Consider the following 17467-nt stretch of genomic DNA (forward strand, 5'->3'; position numbering starts at 1 on the left):
TAGCCTACATTTTCCAGATCTTTTCATGAAAAGTTTCCATCAGACCAACTACTGAGCGCTGAACAACGTGGTACCCGCGCACACGCAGCAATAATGCACTCGGAATTAAGACTGCTTCCTTGCCCAGGCAGAGCGGACCTCACGCACGCCAGGGCAGACCAGATATTGTCTGTGTAGTGTTGGCTCTGCAGGAGAGGAAACTGCCTTCCCACATTACATGCAGACCTGCACTCTTGCAAATTGTGATCATGTGACAGGAGGAACCAAAGTAATGTGTTCTCCATCTTCTCCTTAATGTTGTAACACCTCTCACAAAAACCTGATACTGTTTGGAGGAGTTATTGTTTTCACATTACCTGAACACACCTGTTGTTTCACATTAATGTTCAGGCCAGTCTTAACCTAAAATTCTCCTGGTGAAGCTTCAGAAGCTCTCATGTGTGATGACCAAGGGAATGCATCTACATAGTATATGGTGTCCATTTAAAACTGTCTCCTCTGGTAGGTGGTAGGGTGAAAGTCATTTGGAAATAAAATATTCTACTGTTTAACTTCTCTCCTGAACTGGCCTTCAAAAGGGTGGGGATGAAGGGCTAATAAGAAAAGGTTGTTAACCCTTGAACATTATCTACTCACATGGCTGTCCTACGGCACATGACAGTATTGCCAAGTTTGACCTCAGCTGATGCAGTAATTAAGATGGATGTGGTGAAAGAATTGTTAGTGTAACAAACCCGACCAAATATTGTGTGGCAAATGGAACTGGAGATGAGAGAAGCCTGTATGATTCCTACAGATAAAAGCTTGTAGAAAAAGTACCCTCAATACTGAGAAAAACTAACCTATTTCCCCCCACAACTACATAAAGATAAGAAACCACAGGGAGAACAGTTAATGTAAACACTTATTACTGTAGGTACATATGTATGTTTCCTGTACTAGCTAAAGGGAAGAATGATTTTACCTTGGATCCCCTGAAAAGTCTACATGTATTTCAACCAGCGTGTGTCCCAAAACCCAGACTGCCCAGGGGATGCACGTGCTTGGCATTTTGGAATGAGAGGGAGAGGAGGAACAGGGAGAGCCAGCATTGCTTATAGCCTCAAAGCAATGACAGCCTGTACACATGAAGCACACTAGAAAGGCCGGGGAAAGACATGGCTGCACCCTGGAGAACTCAGAGGGGGTCTTAAACCCAAACAGGATCTGCAGTTAGGACCCCCCACCCCCACTTCCAAACACAGCAGCCTGGCAAACATCCACCTGGGAGTGCTACCACAGCCTCAACCACAGGGACAGAAGGTGCTCCGGAAAAATTACTTTCCCCTTGTAATTCAGTACTAGGCTCCACATGTGTTTGCTTAATACAGCTGCATGTATAATGCTCTTATGCACCAAGGCACAGCCCAGCCCTCTTGGATTCAGCCTAAAAACCTTATTGCTGAAGACTGAATACCTGGCCAGCTTTAGTTTAGATTTTAAAATAAAACTTTAGCCTTTCTGTTTGTGATGGCTGTTAGCATGACCTCAGCATAACCACTGTCAGAACACAACTTGTCCAAGTCTGCAGAGAGCCTTTAATGATAGCTCCGAGATATGAAGGATTTTATTCATCTTCACAGCATTTTTAATTCCAAGACACTATCTGAGCAGCACTACTCATCAAAGAATGAGATGTGGCAGAAAAGCACAGGGCTGATCACTCAGCTTTACACACTTTGCAAAAGTAAATAATCTAAGGTGTATTATTGTGCCCGCACCTCTCTGGGTGATTGGGGAGTGGGCCTCTGCTGCTGTCCTCATAAAGAGATGGAAGAGCCTCATCTTGCTCTCTGTGAGGAAATCCCTCTTTCCTTGTCAGCCCAAGCTGAAAAATTGCACCAGAAAAGTAATCACTGACAGGGTGCAGGGCACTTTGTGATTTTTGCAGGTTGAGACCTGCAGATACTGCACACTTGGGGGTGCGCAGGCTGTCACTGATGTGACCTCTGCAGCTCTCCCACAGCTTATGCTAGGCAAGGTCACTTAACTGTACCTGCCTCAGTTTACTTGTGAACAGAGGTTAAACATTAAAAAGCAATAGACAAAAGTATTTCTTATGATTTCATAAATATCTAAAAGCTGGAACTTTTAAAGGTATAAATTACTCAACTAATATATCAAGAAGCACTGCTGAGGGAATGGGAAGTCAACAGTAACAAATCACTTTAACACAGTGTCTCCAAACTCTGCTCAGAGAGGTGCTTCACTGAAAGAGATGCAGTCTCTTCACATGCCTGGTGTGCCTGGCAATGCTTGGCAAAACATTAGCAAAGAGAGATACTGTTTAGAAATCTTCATCATCGAAGGTCTCAGTGCACCTCAGCATCACAGTCTCATAATCAAACTGAAGATCTTCTTCCTGAAAGCCCCCCCAAAGTCAAGCAGAATTAAAAACCACAGGAGTTGATTGTGTTTCAAACATACAGTGGGTTGGTCAAGTGCTGACACGTGTCAGCTAATGCCCCATGAGCCCTCCTTCCTCTCCGAATCAGCAACCAGCACTTGTGAAGTGCCTGAGGTGCACGAAGAATGGCTCAAATTTTCAACTAATTTCTTTCTAAAATCACAGGGCTTCACCCTGTGTCTATTTACATCATGTAGACAGCTGTTACTGACTGTGGTAGCAAGTGGGTCACAGGCTTTGAAGATATGAGAGCTTCCTTGAGCCCTTAACTGACTTCAGGCTTCGCTGCTCTTTTAGGAACAGAAGGAAATGGTCTTCTCTTTCACCAGCTTACAGAGAATAAGTGGCTCTTGAGAAATCAAAGTCTAGGAGATAAAAGTGTTCATCTAGCCCACCTTCTGCATTGATGCAAGACTCTAGGGCAAGACTGCTTTTAAAAATAGGTGCTGTTTAAAAAATGTATAGCTTAAGGAGTACTAAATCCCACTTGCTTGTCAAGTGACTCATCTAAAATCCATAATTTTAGCAGAAAGTGTGCCTTTGAAGATGCAAAGGTGCTCAGTGCTATTTAGAAAAAAAAAACACTTTGGACCTCAATCTAAATTAATTTCTTACTGCCTTTGATGCTAAGCATCTCTTATGATGCGACCTTAAGACAACAGCTCTTGGAAAATGACAAGATTGCTTAAATAATCTCATGCTCAGAAATATATCTCTATCATGTACCATGGAAGCATGTTCCTGTTCTCATTTTTGGGTCACTGTCCTTGCAAGAGCCCTTTCTTTTTTTGTCCAAACGATTTCCTCCCTCCTCTTGTGTGAGTCTTTCTCAAGCATATTACACCAGTGGGGTGTACACCATTGGCAGCCTTGAGAGCCAGGGCAGCAGCTCAAGAGGAGTGGCACTCAGTGGATCTGTGACTACGAATCAGTGAACATACACAATCCAACAACAGTACTTTGTACCTGGACAGTTAACCAGAAATGGCATAACAGAGCACTGGCATGTAATGACCAGCAATAAAAGCTGTCACCTCATCAGCTCTGCAGATGAAAGGAAAGGAGACCATAGGCTGCCTTTTGTATTTCAGTCAGGTGTACATCTCATGCCTCGCCTTGGTACTGTACCCGCTACCCACCTTTGTATCTTCTACAAGGTGTGTGCACAGTGCACCAGGACATCACTTTACCCTTGGGATAATTTATCCCAGCACTGCCCAAACTCCTGGGCTAGTATAGTACCAGTACAGGTACCACATCAAGGGAAGGGGAATGGTCTGCAGGGGTTCAGTCACACCCATAAGATAAGCAGGAAGGGCTCCTTTCCCTGTCAAGCCCAGGAGTCTCCAATGCTCTGAGCAGCCCAGTTTCTGGGGTAAGGTACGTAGCTCTCTGCTGCTGCCTGAGTTGGTGTGTTTCAAGCTAGCTGGAATATCTCCTATCCCTGCTATGCAACCGCTTCTATAACTGCCTCAATCTGTTTGCTTTGAGATGGAGCCGAATTTCTGCTCTCAAAACAAAAAATTCTTGTCAGTCATTTTTTTTTTTTTTTTCCTCTTGGCAGGATTCTCTAGATGTGCTGTACTGCAGTTATTTAAACCAAAACAGATTGTGACCTTCACATTATCAGTACTCTAGCCTGGGTGATTTCTGGGCAAACTCCCTTTTTATTGTCTTATCACAGACAACTCAAAGTTCCTGCACAAAAGAAGTGCGTGCAGCCTTTTATTTCCTTTTGGATCCACAGAGCTCAGTCGACTGCCAATTTGCAGTACTTCAGCTTCTTTTGCTGCCTGTCTTCCCATCACTTCGGTTTTCCTAGTCTTATTTCAAATGTCCCACTTTAAAGCTTGAAAGAGACACTACCTCTTCTCATACCGCCTCATCTGGGAGCTGTGAGATGGATTTGGGCTCACATATAACAATGCAGCACCAAGCAGAAGGACAAAATGAGACCACCTAATGCTGCCAGGCATGACATTCACAGAAGAAATTTAAAACCGGAAAATACCGTATCTTGCCTGAGACTTTTCTTTCTTTTCTAGGTGTGCTCAGTTCATGGTCATTTACGTAAACACAAGAAGAGCTCTGCTGTTACACAGAGCGTAGCTATTCACAGACCAAAGGGCTGTGTAGATTAGTGCCTGGTCTTTGGCAACAGCCGGGAGTGGACGTTTAGACAAAAAGTGTAAGAATTGTGCATGCAGTGTGCTCTGTTCCACAATATGCTCCCACGTTATGGCAAACTGTGTGCTGCGAGGACCTTCTGAGCTGGAAATTCTATGTGGACCTTCAGATTTAGTAATTGTCAATGGATTGATGCCCCAGGAGTTAAATCTGTTAATTTGCACGTGCAGATATTTTTTAATATGTTGTTTGTTCATTTCATTGAGTGCTTTCTAGTTCTTCTGGTGTTAGACAATGAATAATCATTCTGTGTACCAAATCCACACCATTTAGGATCAAAATTCTCTCACAGTACCTCTCAGTCTTTTTTGCGGAAGACTCCTACTCTAGTAGCTCCTGTTTAATGCTTTTTGCTGTGCCTGATGCCATTCTCTGCACCTCCTCTAGTGCAACTGTCTCCCTGAGATGGGGGAACCAAATGGCACGCAGCAGTCACTATGTGATAGATTCAGATAGTGGTGCAACACTAGTTTCTGCTTTGTTTTCTGTCCCAATTTCCCCTCATCATAAACACTCTATTTCCTTCAAAGGAGAAACTGCTCAAGTAACAGAGACTAGGTGGAAGCTAGGCGATAGAAAATAGCAAAACAGTGGCTACTTGGAGGTACAATTGACTCTGAGCTCAGACAAGCATGTTCTGGCTGAGGGGCATCTCTCTTTCGGCCCTCCACTTACGTGCAAGCTCTGAGCCACCTCCTTGGCAGAAGGGGAAGAAGAACACTGCAAACACAACAACTTCTGGCTCAGTGAACCTGCACCTGTAGGCTGAGGTTAAGAGGCAGCTCAGCAGCTGTTCAAGAACATGAATACCCTACTCCTGAGGTCTGACAGTGGAGGGCTGAGGGTAGGGAACCTGGCACCCAGACAGCAGAAGGTGGTCCTACTGAGCTCAGAATGAAGTGGCTGGGGATTAATGGAAAACTGCGAAATGGGCTTCACCTGCTCACATAAGATCACTCATGCTTTTCCACAAGCAACTTTCATGCAAACAATAATAAAAAAAAAATTCCTCATGTCACTTGCCATTTTGATTAATATTCTAAGCAATAACAACCCCTCATGGTTTGCCTCTTACAAAGGCAATCCTACTGACCTTTTGGAATGATACATCTGAACTGATGAACCCCAAGTGCTTATTTGTAATGATATTTGTAATATGATGAGAAGCACAGAAACAGAAATCCCTTTCTGACAATGACAGAAGTATATTGCTCCTTCTATAAGGAATCCTTTGGCAAAGCTTACCTGGCAAAACTGTGTATTAGCAAAGAAGAGGCATTTTAAGAAGTCAGTGATCTGCAGATAGAGTCTGTGGTGATCCTCTGGATTTTTAGAAGCACAGCTTGCAAATGCTGAACTGAAAATGGAATCAGATACTATATTTAATTTCCTGTTCCCTTATTTCTCCTACTTGCTTTCTCTCCTCTACATTTTACTTATAAATTAAAAAAGACCCAAACTGTTTCCAAGAGGATTCTGATATTGAAGACAAAAGCCAAGCAAGGCAGGGAGGAGCAGAGGTGGATGTATTGACAAGATATTGTCTAACAAATGTAAAGAAGATACATATGAACAGAGAACAGCAATACAAGAAACCAGTATCACAACAAAGAGATCCACTGATACGTGACAACTATAGTAACACTGTTTTGGGGAAGAGTATATATCTATTATAACAGAGAATGACAATGGTTATTTGGTATTGTATTTTGCAGGGTTGTTCAGAGGAACAGCTCTGACTTCTTCTGTAAAGTTTTTGAGTGAATGCAGTAACACGTGGTCATGAAATGACATATTAGCTATCACTGGCAGGTTTGTACTCAGGTAACAGGTAACTCTGGCAAAAAGCTAAGATATTCATTTTGGACCTCACCTCTATATTCTCCCTGGGATTTTACAAAGTTCTGCCATCATGCCTCTGTCCAGAATTACAAGTCATGGAGTGATAGGGAAATAAGGGAGCAGGATAAATGTTGACTACTGAAATATTAATCTAATTTGGGACCTAAAATAGATTGCAAAGATGATGGCAATACGTTGCACTATTAAGGAATAGTTAATTTTATTTTAAAAGCAAACAGCAATTGTGACCCAATAAATGTTATTTAGTGGATATTCTGATCAACAGTCAAAACAACCTTATTTCCATTCATGCTGTTCTGGAAGTGCAAAGGTGGAATGGTGGTGAAAGAGGGAAAGAGATTCACACTAAATAAGTCTCTATGGAAAAATAAGTACAAAATGGGATTAAAAAAACAGATTAAAAACATTATTTGCAAAGAGAAACAATCCTAACAAAGACTAAATAGCAAGAATGCATAAAAGATAAGTCATAATGTGATTTTCCTCTTGAGAAAAGCAACCCTTTTCTTTGTTTTGTCTACTGGGAAAAATCAAAGCCAGTACCAGCTTTGTATCTGACATGTTCTCTTTTAGGTAACTCATCTGACCTTCAGAGGAAAGAGATGTTATTATTTAATAGGTCTTGTGTTTCTTTGATGTTACTGTTCATGTCAACCACACTTTAGCTTGATCATCTGTCAGAACGGCTGAGGGAACTGGGGTTGTTTAATCTGGAGAAGAGGAGGCTGAGGGGAGACCTCATCGCCCTCTACAGCTACCTGAAAGGAGGTTGCAGAGAGCTGGGGATGAGTCTCTTTAACCAAGTAACAAGCGATAGGACAAGAGGGAATGGCCTCAAGTTGTGCCAGGGAAGGTTTAGACTGGATATTAGGAAGTATTTCTTGACAGAACGGGTTGTTAGGCGTTGGAATGGGCTGCCCAGGGAGGTGGTGGAGTCCCCATCCCTGGAGGTGTTTAAGAGTACAGTCGACATAGCGCTGAGGGATATGGTGTAGTTGGGAACGGTCAGTGTTAGGTTAATGGTTGGACTGGATAATCTTCAAGGTCATTTCCAACCTAGATGATTCTGTGATTCTGTGATCTCCTTGTGACTGATTTAGGGTACTTGAAAAAGGTAAGGGGAACAATGTTAAAAAATGAACAATTGTTTTCTCATTAAATGAGAGTACAGTTTATGATTAACTGACTTATCCAGGGAATGCCTTATGGTCCTCACAGACCTGGTAAGTGAGAGAGAGAAAAGGAAAACATTACAAACACTGGAATTTGAAAAGACGGAAAGCTATGCATAGCGGTGAAGAAAATCAGGACCCCAGTTACCCTGAAGTGATGGGGTGCTCTTAATAAGTGATTCTTAGTGATTCTGCCATAAATGCCTATTAATCGTTTCACTTTTGCACCTTAAAAGACAGTATTACTGTGAGCACAATTGCTGGAGGCTGTGCTAAAAACTAGGCACAAAAAAAAAGGAAGCTAGCCTATTGCCTTACTCCACAGAAAACTTGCTGTGGAGTATTGACAGTGGACTATTAGCTTACTCTGTCTAGCAAAAGGGGAGAGTTTGTAATTTACCTCTGGCTAGTCATTCCCTGAGTCTCGCTTCTATCAAGGAAACCAGCAGCAACATCAAACGCATCTTCAAACATTACCTATCAGAAAAAGCATTTCAGATGTCAACATATCCAGCCACCTAAAAGTTTTACCTAGGGCATAATTTTTAATAATGAAGTCTTTAAAAGCATGATATTCTTTCTTTCTGTTTAACAGATATGTTTACAGCTAGAGTAAACCAAGAGGGTTTTGTGAAGGCAGGAATAATAAGGAATAACTGTACTTCATGACTAGGAACACGAGGTTAGTCCAATCCCTTAGGCCTGTGCTTCAACCTCTAGGAATTAGACTTAACATTACCTTTCCCCCCAAATCAGTAAAAAACCATGAATCATACCAGTGCTTTAGAGACTTGACTGTGGGCTGCTGCTTATGGCTGGAGCTGTACCAGCCAGTCTCCCCAAATCTGATTCCGGTGTGCAACCTGGCTTACAAAGGGGTTTAGATGCTCCGTGTGACAGTCTGATAAACTCATTAATTCACTCTGCCATAATGCAGTCCACACATTTTCTGTGCCAGAAAGTACTGTATATGCGACATCCCCATGACATTTCCTGAGGAGGTCAGTGATGTGAGTTGCGCCCTGTGACTCAAAAAGGACTTGTCAATGCAATTTCCTTATATGCTAGGGGTGAACATCTGTACCTCCCTTGCAGCTAATAAAATTACACACATGTCTTTGAGCAGCTAGTTGCTTAAGTAATCAGTGCTCCAGGAACAGTTTACAAATGGCTGGCTATTATTTCATCTCTTTTTAACAAATACCCTGGCCTACTCAGTCACTGACTTCTTGGCTCTGCCAAGGTGCATGACACAGGCAGTCATTACCCCTGTACCACTGGAACTGGTCTACAAATACTTTCTCTTTGCTACTAAGTGTTTCTCTTTGCTACTACGTTCTTTGATGAAAAAAACCCCACCCAACCCAAAACACAGCAGGCCTTGGTAAACGGGGTATTCTTTCTGGATTTAGATCATCTGTGCCCCTTGAAGAGTTTGCAGAGCACAGTAACTGTATAATTCTTGTTCTTGCTCCCTCCCCCTGGAGCAAGTTAGAGCAAATTTAACGGTTACTTAGCACAGAAACTCTACAGGTCAGTGGAAACTAGCAGGACTACTACTACTGCACTCCTATAGCATGCTGTGTATCTTACCAAGAGAGAATTTGGTGCAGACATTTATTAAAAGACTGCTTATTTTCTCCACTTATGCATTCAAGTGGTCTTGGGCAAGCTCAATTACAACTACTGTATGTTTCCAATTAAAAGATGCAGAGACAATTAGCATCTGAAGGCCTGGAGTTTCAGGACAGACATGTATGTTACTGAGCACTTACTTCATCTGGTGTGGAGACTGAGGAACCACGGGCTTCCTCACTGTTATCTCGGCTGTCCCTCACACTACCTTGAGTGCATGCAGGCTCTTGGCAAGCAGCCTTAGGATCCATAAGTAAATCTCTCTGGCTACAGTACTGCAAGATGCTGTCTCTCCTTTCTTCAGAAAGCTCTTGCCAGAGGTGGGAAATAGTTGTGGAGACCTCAGGAAGAGGCACCTCTTCAGTGCAAACAATTCCATGCTCTATCAGCAGGTCCACTGTGTGCTTATAAAAATACAGGTATCTGTAATGAAGGGAAAGGGAGCATCTCTTAAGAGCAGGCTATGAGGCAGCCATCTACTGTAAATCAGCTGGAGACTGGGGAGTAGCTCTGATTCATAACTACTTCACTGACTCCCCCCTCTAAGACTTCATACAATTACTGAAGGTTGCCCAACACTGTTTGAAGATTTTAACAACTCTGTTCTGCCAAGATTTCATCTGCAAAAGGCAGGCTCCAGCCACAGCCTCAGCAGGACTGCCTCACAACAGAAGCTCCAAGCGCTGCAGGCTGTACTTGTTGCACAGGCAAACCTCATTCTGGCATTTAATAAATTTTAAGTTACTTGCCTTTGTATCCTGAGGCTTTTACACTGTAAGTCACTTTTTATACTTTTACTGGCATTGCACTACACTTAAAAGCCTTGGCTGAAGTCATATCCTGACATATTAGGTACTATATAGGCAGACAGAAAGAGGCTACCCCAGGCCTGGATGATCTGACTTAAATAAGCATCGGAGCTCAATTTCCTCCATTTTACATCTGAAGAAACACATCCCTAAGACTGTCTGCTTTGCAGTCTGTAGTGAAACTGGTAATGGAACATAAGTGTCGTAATTTCAACGCAGTGACTAAATCTCAGAACGAGCCCACTTCTTCTGTTAGCACTGTGTGGCACAGTGAACTAGGGATAATAATGTCTACTTTGAAAAGCAGCACTAAAGGTTATTTTACATTAATTAAATGCTTGGAGCTTCTCAGATGAAAATTACAAGATCAAAGGAGTACAAACCAAGAGTTCTATAAACAGCAGTCATTGTTACTAAGTTTGGGCTTAAAATCATTCCTTGGAAGATGTCCCAAATGAGCACATTTCCTGATTAACTGAACAGTATTGCATGAGAAAGTAACTCAAGAGTTCAGTCTTTCTTGTTTTGCTTTTTTAAATACTTGTTCCAGCAAACCAATACTGAAAATCTTAAGATAATTCTGCATGCAAGCATAAACATGTTTAAACTCCAGTTTCCATACTCTGGAATATTTTCCACAATTGCTGGAGACAAAATACCAGAAGGGGAGTAAGTATTCTCATGTAAGGTATTGCGCTTACTAAGGATTCTGGATGTCCAGCTCCAAACAAAGGATCTGGAGTTTCTCAAACAGAAGAATATGAATCACCATTAGACTGCTTTGCTAAAGAAATTAAGCTTGAACCATGACTCAACTATTTCCTTCCCAGCTGGAAGAAGACAACCACATCGTGCACTGGGCAGAGTACTGTGTAGTCCTACCAATGTAGCTCCTACTGCTGGACATGGAAAAAAATAACAGTCCGTTGAAGCTCAAAGCATTTCTGATGTTGCCCAAATAATGTGATTAGACAATCACCAAAAGGCTGTTATTTTCTTTGCTGAAGAGTCCCTATTGTTTTATGCCTGTTATAAAAGATCATTTTTTGAGAAGAATTAGGTATGAACCAACTGCAGTCTGCCATAAGACTGTAGGGTAAGTGCTAGAGTCTGCACAGTACAGGCCCTGGTCTACCTTGCCAGTGAAGAAGGGGAAAGTCAGGTGTTCACAGCTCTGTCGTGCAGTCTTTGATCAAGTAGAGTTTATTTCCCCCCGAAAAATCTTGATTCAGCACATTTCAAGGTCTTGTAAATGATACCTTACTACAGCCACCTTGATTCTCACAGGATCAAAAGCCGGAACGGTAGCGGGAGGCTGGTGCCATCTGCTGGCACAGCTGCAGTCTCATTTTGATGAAAAACTCAATAATCCAAGGGAATTTTATAAATAAACACCAGTTCAAAGCAAAAGAGAAGAAGGAAGTTCAGAAGTTTATGGTGGTGATGCTGTGGAAGAGGATGCCAGCTGCAGCTGTGGATTCTCTTACACTGCTTATTCTTAACTCTGGAATGGTTAGGGTGAAATGGACTCTGCTTGATGGTACAGGATAGATTAGACATCCATCTGTTCCTCAAATCTTTAAAATGAAATGATCCTTTACCCTTTTGGAAAAGCACCCATGACCTCTAAATACCTTCTAGTGCTGTCTGACAGCAAGGGGAAGAATGTGATGAATAATGTACTCAGTCTTAAGATACTAATAACTTGGAAAAAACAGTGATTTTACCATTACAACCCCAGAATAAAATACACGGTCCAATGACATGAGAACAGCGGTCTTCGATTTTTAGGTCCTGCATCAGGTACTTAGGAGCCAATCCCTAAAGGGGGCTACACACTCACACCCACTAGCTGTAAGTGTAACACATATGTAAGTGTTTATGTTCCTCTCCTCCTGCTTCTCCATGTTGCAGACATTTTGAGGAGTGCTGATATCTTCTAGACCACCATTATTCTGCAGCCCGCAAGCTGAGGACTACATGATCTTCCCTGGTTGCATCCAGCCTTACCCTGCTCTGATCCCTCAAAAAAAGTACTCCAAGCTGCGAGAAGCTAAGGGTCCATTTCTGGAAGGGGCAACAGTGTTCATGTCCTCATAACAATGCCATTAGAGGCAGGATGAACATACCTGTGGAGGAAAGTATCTGCCTACTTCTGGTTCCTGCATCTCCGCAGAACACATACAGCTGGACTCTTGAGAATTTCATCTGGTACAGCAATTTCTACATTCCTAAAATCTAGCCCCGTTGAAGGGATACAACTTGATAGTGGAACTGATTCCGCAAACACACAGTGACACACACCTGCATAAATCAAACCTACTCCATCCGAGCTTGACTGTTAAAGCACTACTATTAGCAGGTATGTTGCATCTTACTCTGCAAGCCATATGGACAGCAGTAAAGCATGGCCAAACAAGGACTGACACACTTGAAAGAAATTTTTTTTTCTTTCTTGAAGATGGGTGGAAAATTCTCAGGGATTTTCCAAGGCCTGCAGAGCTGGGGGCTGCTACAACGCTGGGAGTCCATTCAGATGCAAGTCGCAGGTAAGGGACTTGGGAGGTGCTCAACTTCATCACCAGCACGGCCAAAATTGCTGGCACAAGGCTTCTGCAAGGCAGATGCATGCTCCAGCAGGGCTGCATGAACGGCAGCGACTAAATGCACAGTGTTAATGCAAATAAGTTAAAAAAATGAAAGCAACGTGGGGTGCACCTACCGATCAAATTCCACCAGATCTGGGGATGAAGTGTCTGAAGGCTGGACCAATTCTGGCTTCCCATCCTCTTCCAATGTTTGTTTTTCACATTCTTCTATCAAATACCAGATGGTAGAGTCACTCTCACTCACAGCTTCCGAGGCTGATGCAGTGCTGGAAAGAACACACAGGAAAAAAAGCCACAAGAACAACTTCTTAACTAGATTAATAAAGCCTTGTCATGGTCACTCCAGAGTTCAGGGTCATTCTTCCCAAGCCAGCTTTCTCCTCCCTTTGCTTTGCAGGTGAATAAGAAGTCCTTGGTGAAGATCAGCTACATAGAAGGGAAAAGAAATACAAGTGCTGACTGGAAATAAGACCTGCTTAGAGTGTTCGTGCACTATACGGGATTACAGGGGTCCAGGTGAAATCTCTTAATCTCTTCCTCATGATGAAAGGCCTCTGCTTGGAAATTCAGCAATAATGACAAAGAGATTCAGAAATGCTGGGATGGAAGCAAGTGCAAAGTATTATCACCTTTCCTTGATTGGTATAAGCCCTTACCTGTGATTGCTGAAGTGCCTCTTGACATATTCCTCCCTGACTTCCTCTAAGCTGGACGGGTTTCCATCCTCCAGACTGAAGGACTCTGTTGTCAGCATAAAGGTTACTGTCACATCAGTGGCACTTTTGGCTTTCCTCTCACCCTCAGCCCCAATCAAACAGAATAATTTCACAACTAGTTCTTCACAAGTCAGAGCTTTTCATTAGGCAAAAATGATGCAAAAGGAGAAACTTCTACCCCTCCAACTATTGGGAGTTTATGATCATTGAGGAACTTAGAATCAATGCCTTCCTTCTAATGTTGGTCTGACAGAACTGATGGTGAAAACAACCAGCAAATCAAACAAGCACTAGTCAATACAGTATTTTGTGATTGCCATATAATGAGCAAATTGCATGTAAAACCCCGACAACCAACCTGTGATTCACAAGCAGTATGAATTGCAGATATATGCAAGTAAATACAAGGGGCAGTTTACCTCCAAACTCTCCTCAACCAGCCTCAGTGCTTGTGATCCCTTCCATTTTGCTCTGTCAGACTATTCCTTCTACCTATGACTGACTTTTATAGGTTATCCAAAGATGTGAGGTCCAAGTTGCATGAATAGAAATGTTTTTTTCTATCTGACGTAATTTGGACACTTGAAGGGACATAAAAATATGTCTCTACCTCATCAGCCCCTAGTCCTACTTGCTGCCACTGGAATCAGTGGCCAGCATCAGTAAACACAAGGCGTGTTGGTGAGGGCGTGAAGCCCTGCAGCGGGAGCTGCAACTGCTGACAGCACATGCTAGACCGGCATGATGCATGGTGTCACAGGTGGTAACAGAGGAGTGCATGAAGACGACTCGCCGAGCTGAAAGAAAACAGAACTGCAGCATCTCTCTTACCCATTTCTATTGGAGTAAATTCTTAACTAAAGGCTTCCACTTCCTATACTAGAAAATCCTCAACAGCTTCTCTATCCTTCTCTTTTACCTCACACCAGAGCCTGCTGTTCTGAAGTCTAAGCTCTGGCTGTGCTTTACTCACAACACTGGGTGCTCATGACTTGCACTGCACCATGTCGCTGCAGCCAGGAGCACACGTGCTCCTGCAGCCTCTCAGTGGAAGCCCAAACATGCAGCCTGGGGACCCACACCAGCCCCACACCTGCAGGGGGTGAATTGGCAGCAGGGTGACAAGGGCACTCTGCCTGAACCGCCTGCTGCCATGGGACAGCAGGAATTACTTTTTTCCTTCTTTCCCTCACCTAGGCTGGGGAAGGGGTAGGAACAACTGAGAGAGAGGGATTTCTGAGGTGCATTGCTTTGTGGGTTGACACTTTTCACTATCCCTTGCTTATTGCTACAACTAAAGCCACAGTTGGCTCTAAGGCTTTAATGGGCTCAGCCACATATCTATCTGTTTCTATTTAACAAATAAATAAAAAACAAGCCCAGACACTCTGTCCAAGGCAAATACTTGCATACAGTTACCTTTCATCTTCAGCAAAGAACCCAAGGTTCGCTCCAGCTTCTGGATAGATTTCTTAGTCTTACGCAAAACCTGATACTAAACATAAGAAGAAATCAGAACTGATTGCTCTCTGCTCTGACTAGATTCATGTTTTAACATGCCTTGGTTGCTTTCTTCACTTTTCCTTCACTTTGACCTTCAGTTATCTTGCTGTCTCTGAGAAAACAACTGCATTGTTTCACCAGCTACCCTTATCCATATGAAAAAGGGAAAGAACTAATACCAGAGCAAACTTAAATACAGAATATAAATATTTGGGTATATGATATGCAATACATACACATAACACCCAGTCACATAGACATTTGCTACTTAACTCTGATCTTCTTTCATCAGCAAATGGTCTTGTTTGGATCGTTCTCTTCTTGGAGCATGTCCAGAAATACGATGCTGTGAAGTCTTGTTGGATGTCTACCAACTTTAGGCATAAGACTTTACTAATCATTTCCCATGGGAATTTTGCTAGGAGATGCCTTTGCCGTAATCTACTCTCAGCTACACTGATGTAAACTGAAATAACTTCAGTGCTGTATATCACTCTTTCATCATTTATAGCACACATAACTGAGAACATATGGCAAATGAATTTAAACATACACATCTCAAAAATATTTCAAGATTTATGTGATTGGTGAGACGATCCACAATCACCTTAGACAGGATGAATACCTTGCAAAGCTTTCATGCCGGATATTTTAGCCAGACACTAAACACTAGGATTACAAGTGAACTTCTGTATTTGGGTTCTTGGAAAATATCGAACTTCCTTGGCCCCCAAAAGTCACACAAGGGGTACATGATACTATGAAAAAGCAATTTTAAGAACTGGTATGTGAAGATAGTCCCCTTAGACTAGACAAAACAAGTATCTGTTTAGTCTTGGCTTCCGAGATCATGGTGACTTCAGCTGAATTGGCATCTTGTTCAGAACATGGCAAACTGACTCTTAACCTCAACCTGCATGAGAGGTAAAGGGCTCAGCAGGCACAAGCCCCAGATACAACAGTTTGCATGTTCAGAGACTCCCTCTACAAGGACAATTGCTGTCCTAAACAGTCATTACCCTCTCCATTTTAAACTGGAACACTGAAAGTAACCAATCTAACTAAATGAACTGGTGGCAGAGTTGAGGATAAAAGAAGTCCTGATGTTTGTTCCTCTGCCATGAGCATGGTAATATCCATCTTTTTGGTAGCATTTTGGGTCAATTTCATCTTTAGAAACAATTTTGTTTCGATTAAACATCTTCTTAGTTTAGAAGAGACCAATAACCAGTACTGGTGGTTGTTTTTTTCCTGACTTATTTTTCCAGTGTCTTGAAGATAGAGTGTACCTCATAAGGCTGAATGAACTACTCCCTCCCCTATAACTTCTTCTGTCCCTAAACTTACTAGCCCAATTTCACAGCAAAATGCAGTGAAATCAAGGCAATTTCATCATGGGATCCCTTGGTTTGTTTCCAAAACACTATAAAGAAGCTGCAAAGCTATAGGCTGCAAAAACCCCGTAAGAAAAGTGCACATAAGGCACATGATAAACCCATGACCCAGAGACTACAAAGTGAACAATCTGCTTATGTTGAGCTGGCAGTTTTAAAGTAAAAGAGATCCAGGAAAGCTGCACGCAGTGAAATTAGACACACAGTGGCATGTGTAAAGATACAGTGGTCATCCTAATAAACCTGGTTAAATTTAAACATACCCATGTACAATAGCGATGCATAGAGAAATAGTCACTGCTTCGCACCTTTGAGGCCGAGTTGTCTGACTGGGATAAAACAGCTCCCCGCAAGCTGCCTAAGAGTCTTGCCAGTGTAGCCCGGTGGCATGCCTGTGACAAGCGCCGCTTTGCCACACAGGGTTCTACCTCTTGCAGGTGTGTCAGGGGATTGGGACTCACTCTCGCATCTGTCTTCCTACAGTCTCCAGCTGTCTCCATCAAAAGCTACAATGCAATATTTATTTATACTGAATAAATATGTAAGTGAAGAAAAATCTTACAGCCTGTGTAGGGGGCAGACAAAAAAGGAAATGTCAGGGTGACTGGCAGAGCACTCCAGCTCATTTTTCCATAGGAAGTCATGGAGTTTGAAATCTCTTTGCCTTGAGAGATGGTACGTCTAAGTACTAAAACCTAATTTACCACTAACGATAAACTGAATGGCATGAAACACTGCTGAAACAAGCTCCCATCTCCTGCACACTTCCCTGCAATGATTTGATGCTTCATTTCCATGGGATATCCAGGGCTCAGCTTCACGAAGTGCTGAGGCTCCTCAGCTCCCACTGCTGTTATTAAAAGACAGACTTCTTCACAGCATTGGAATTTTTTTCTCAATTAACTGTGACATCGGAGCAGGCAATGATACCTGACATACACATGTGCGAGAGGGCCAGATCCACAGCCAGTCGGGCCCGCTGCAGCCACCCCACCGGCCTGACAGAGCCCTGGGTGCCTGCCTGGGGAAGCCCCTCCCGGCCACCCGACTGATGCCTCCCGCCCCGTTACCGACCGCAAGTACTGCCTAGAGGCAAGAAAGCCTGGCCCTACTGTTTCTTCTGCAGCCGGGAG

At 42.8% G+C, this 17467-nt stretch overlaps 1 protein-coding gene across 1 annotated transcript; it reads right to left on the reverse strand.

Moving 5' to 3' along the window:
- Window positions 1-2172: 2172 nt before the first annotated feature.
- Window positions 2173-17026, reverse strand: STRA8 (stimulated by retinoic acid 8). Its single transcript, XM_074869423.1, has 8 exons — window positions 16643-17026; window positions 14857-14932; window positions 13378-13462; window positions 12835-12987; window positions 9444-9726; window positions 8069-8145; window positions 5879-5990; window positions 2173-2401 (listed from the first exon to the last, which is right to left on the reverse strand). The coding sequence occupies exons 1-8, from the start codon at window positions 16832-16834 to the stop codon at window positions 2327-2329; spliced, it is 1053 nt and encodes a 350-aa protein (XP_074725524.1). The 5' UTR covers window positions 16835-17026; the 3' UTR covers window positions 2173-2326.
- Between the last annotated feature and the right edge of the window lie 441 nt (window positions 17027-17467).

This window comes from Strix uralensis, chromosome 5, assembly GCF_047716275.1.
Source record: "Strix uralensis isolate ZFMK-TIS-50842 chromosome 5, bStrUra1, whole genome shotgun sequence".
In the NCBI taxonomy this organism is placed as follows: Eukaryota; Metazoa; Chordata; class Aves; order Strigiformes; family Strigidae; genus Strix; species Strix uralensis.

Excerpts from the sequence above, each read along its gene's own strand:
- STRA8 (XM_074869423.1), bottom strand. The coding sequence starts at position 16,834 with ATGGAGACAGCTGGAGACTGTAGGAAGACAGATGCGAGAGTGAGTCCC. Across the intron at positions 14,933-16,642 it reads CAGACAACTCGGCCTCAAAG|TATCAGGTTTTGCGTAAGAC; the intron begins GTGCGAAGCAGT and ends TCTTATGTTTAG. Across the intron at positions 5,991-8,068 it reads CAGGGAATGACTAGCCAGAG|TTCAGCATTTGCAAGCTGTG; the intron begins GTAAATTACAAA and ends TTCCATTTTCAG.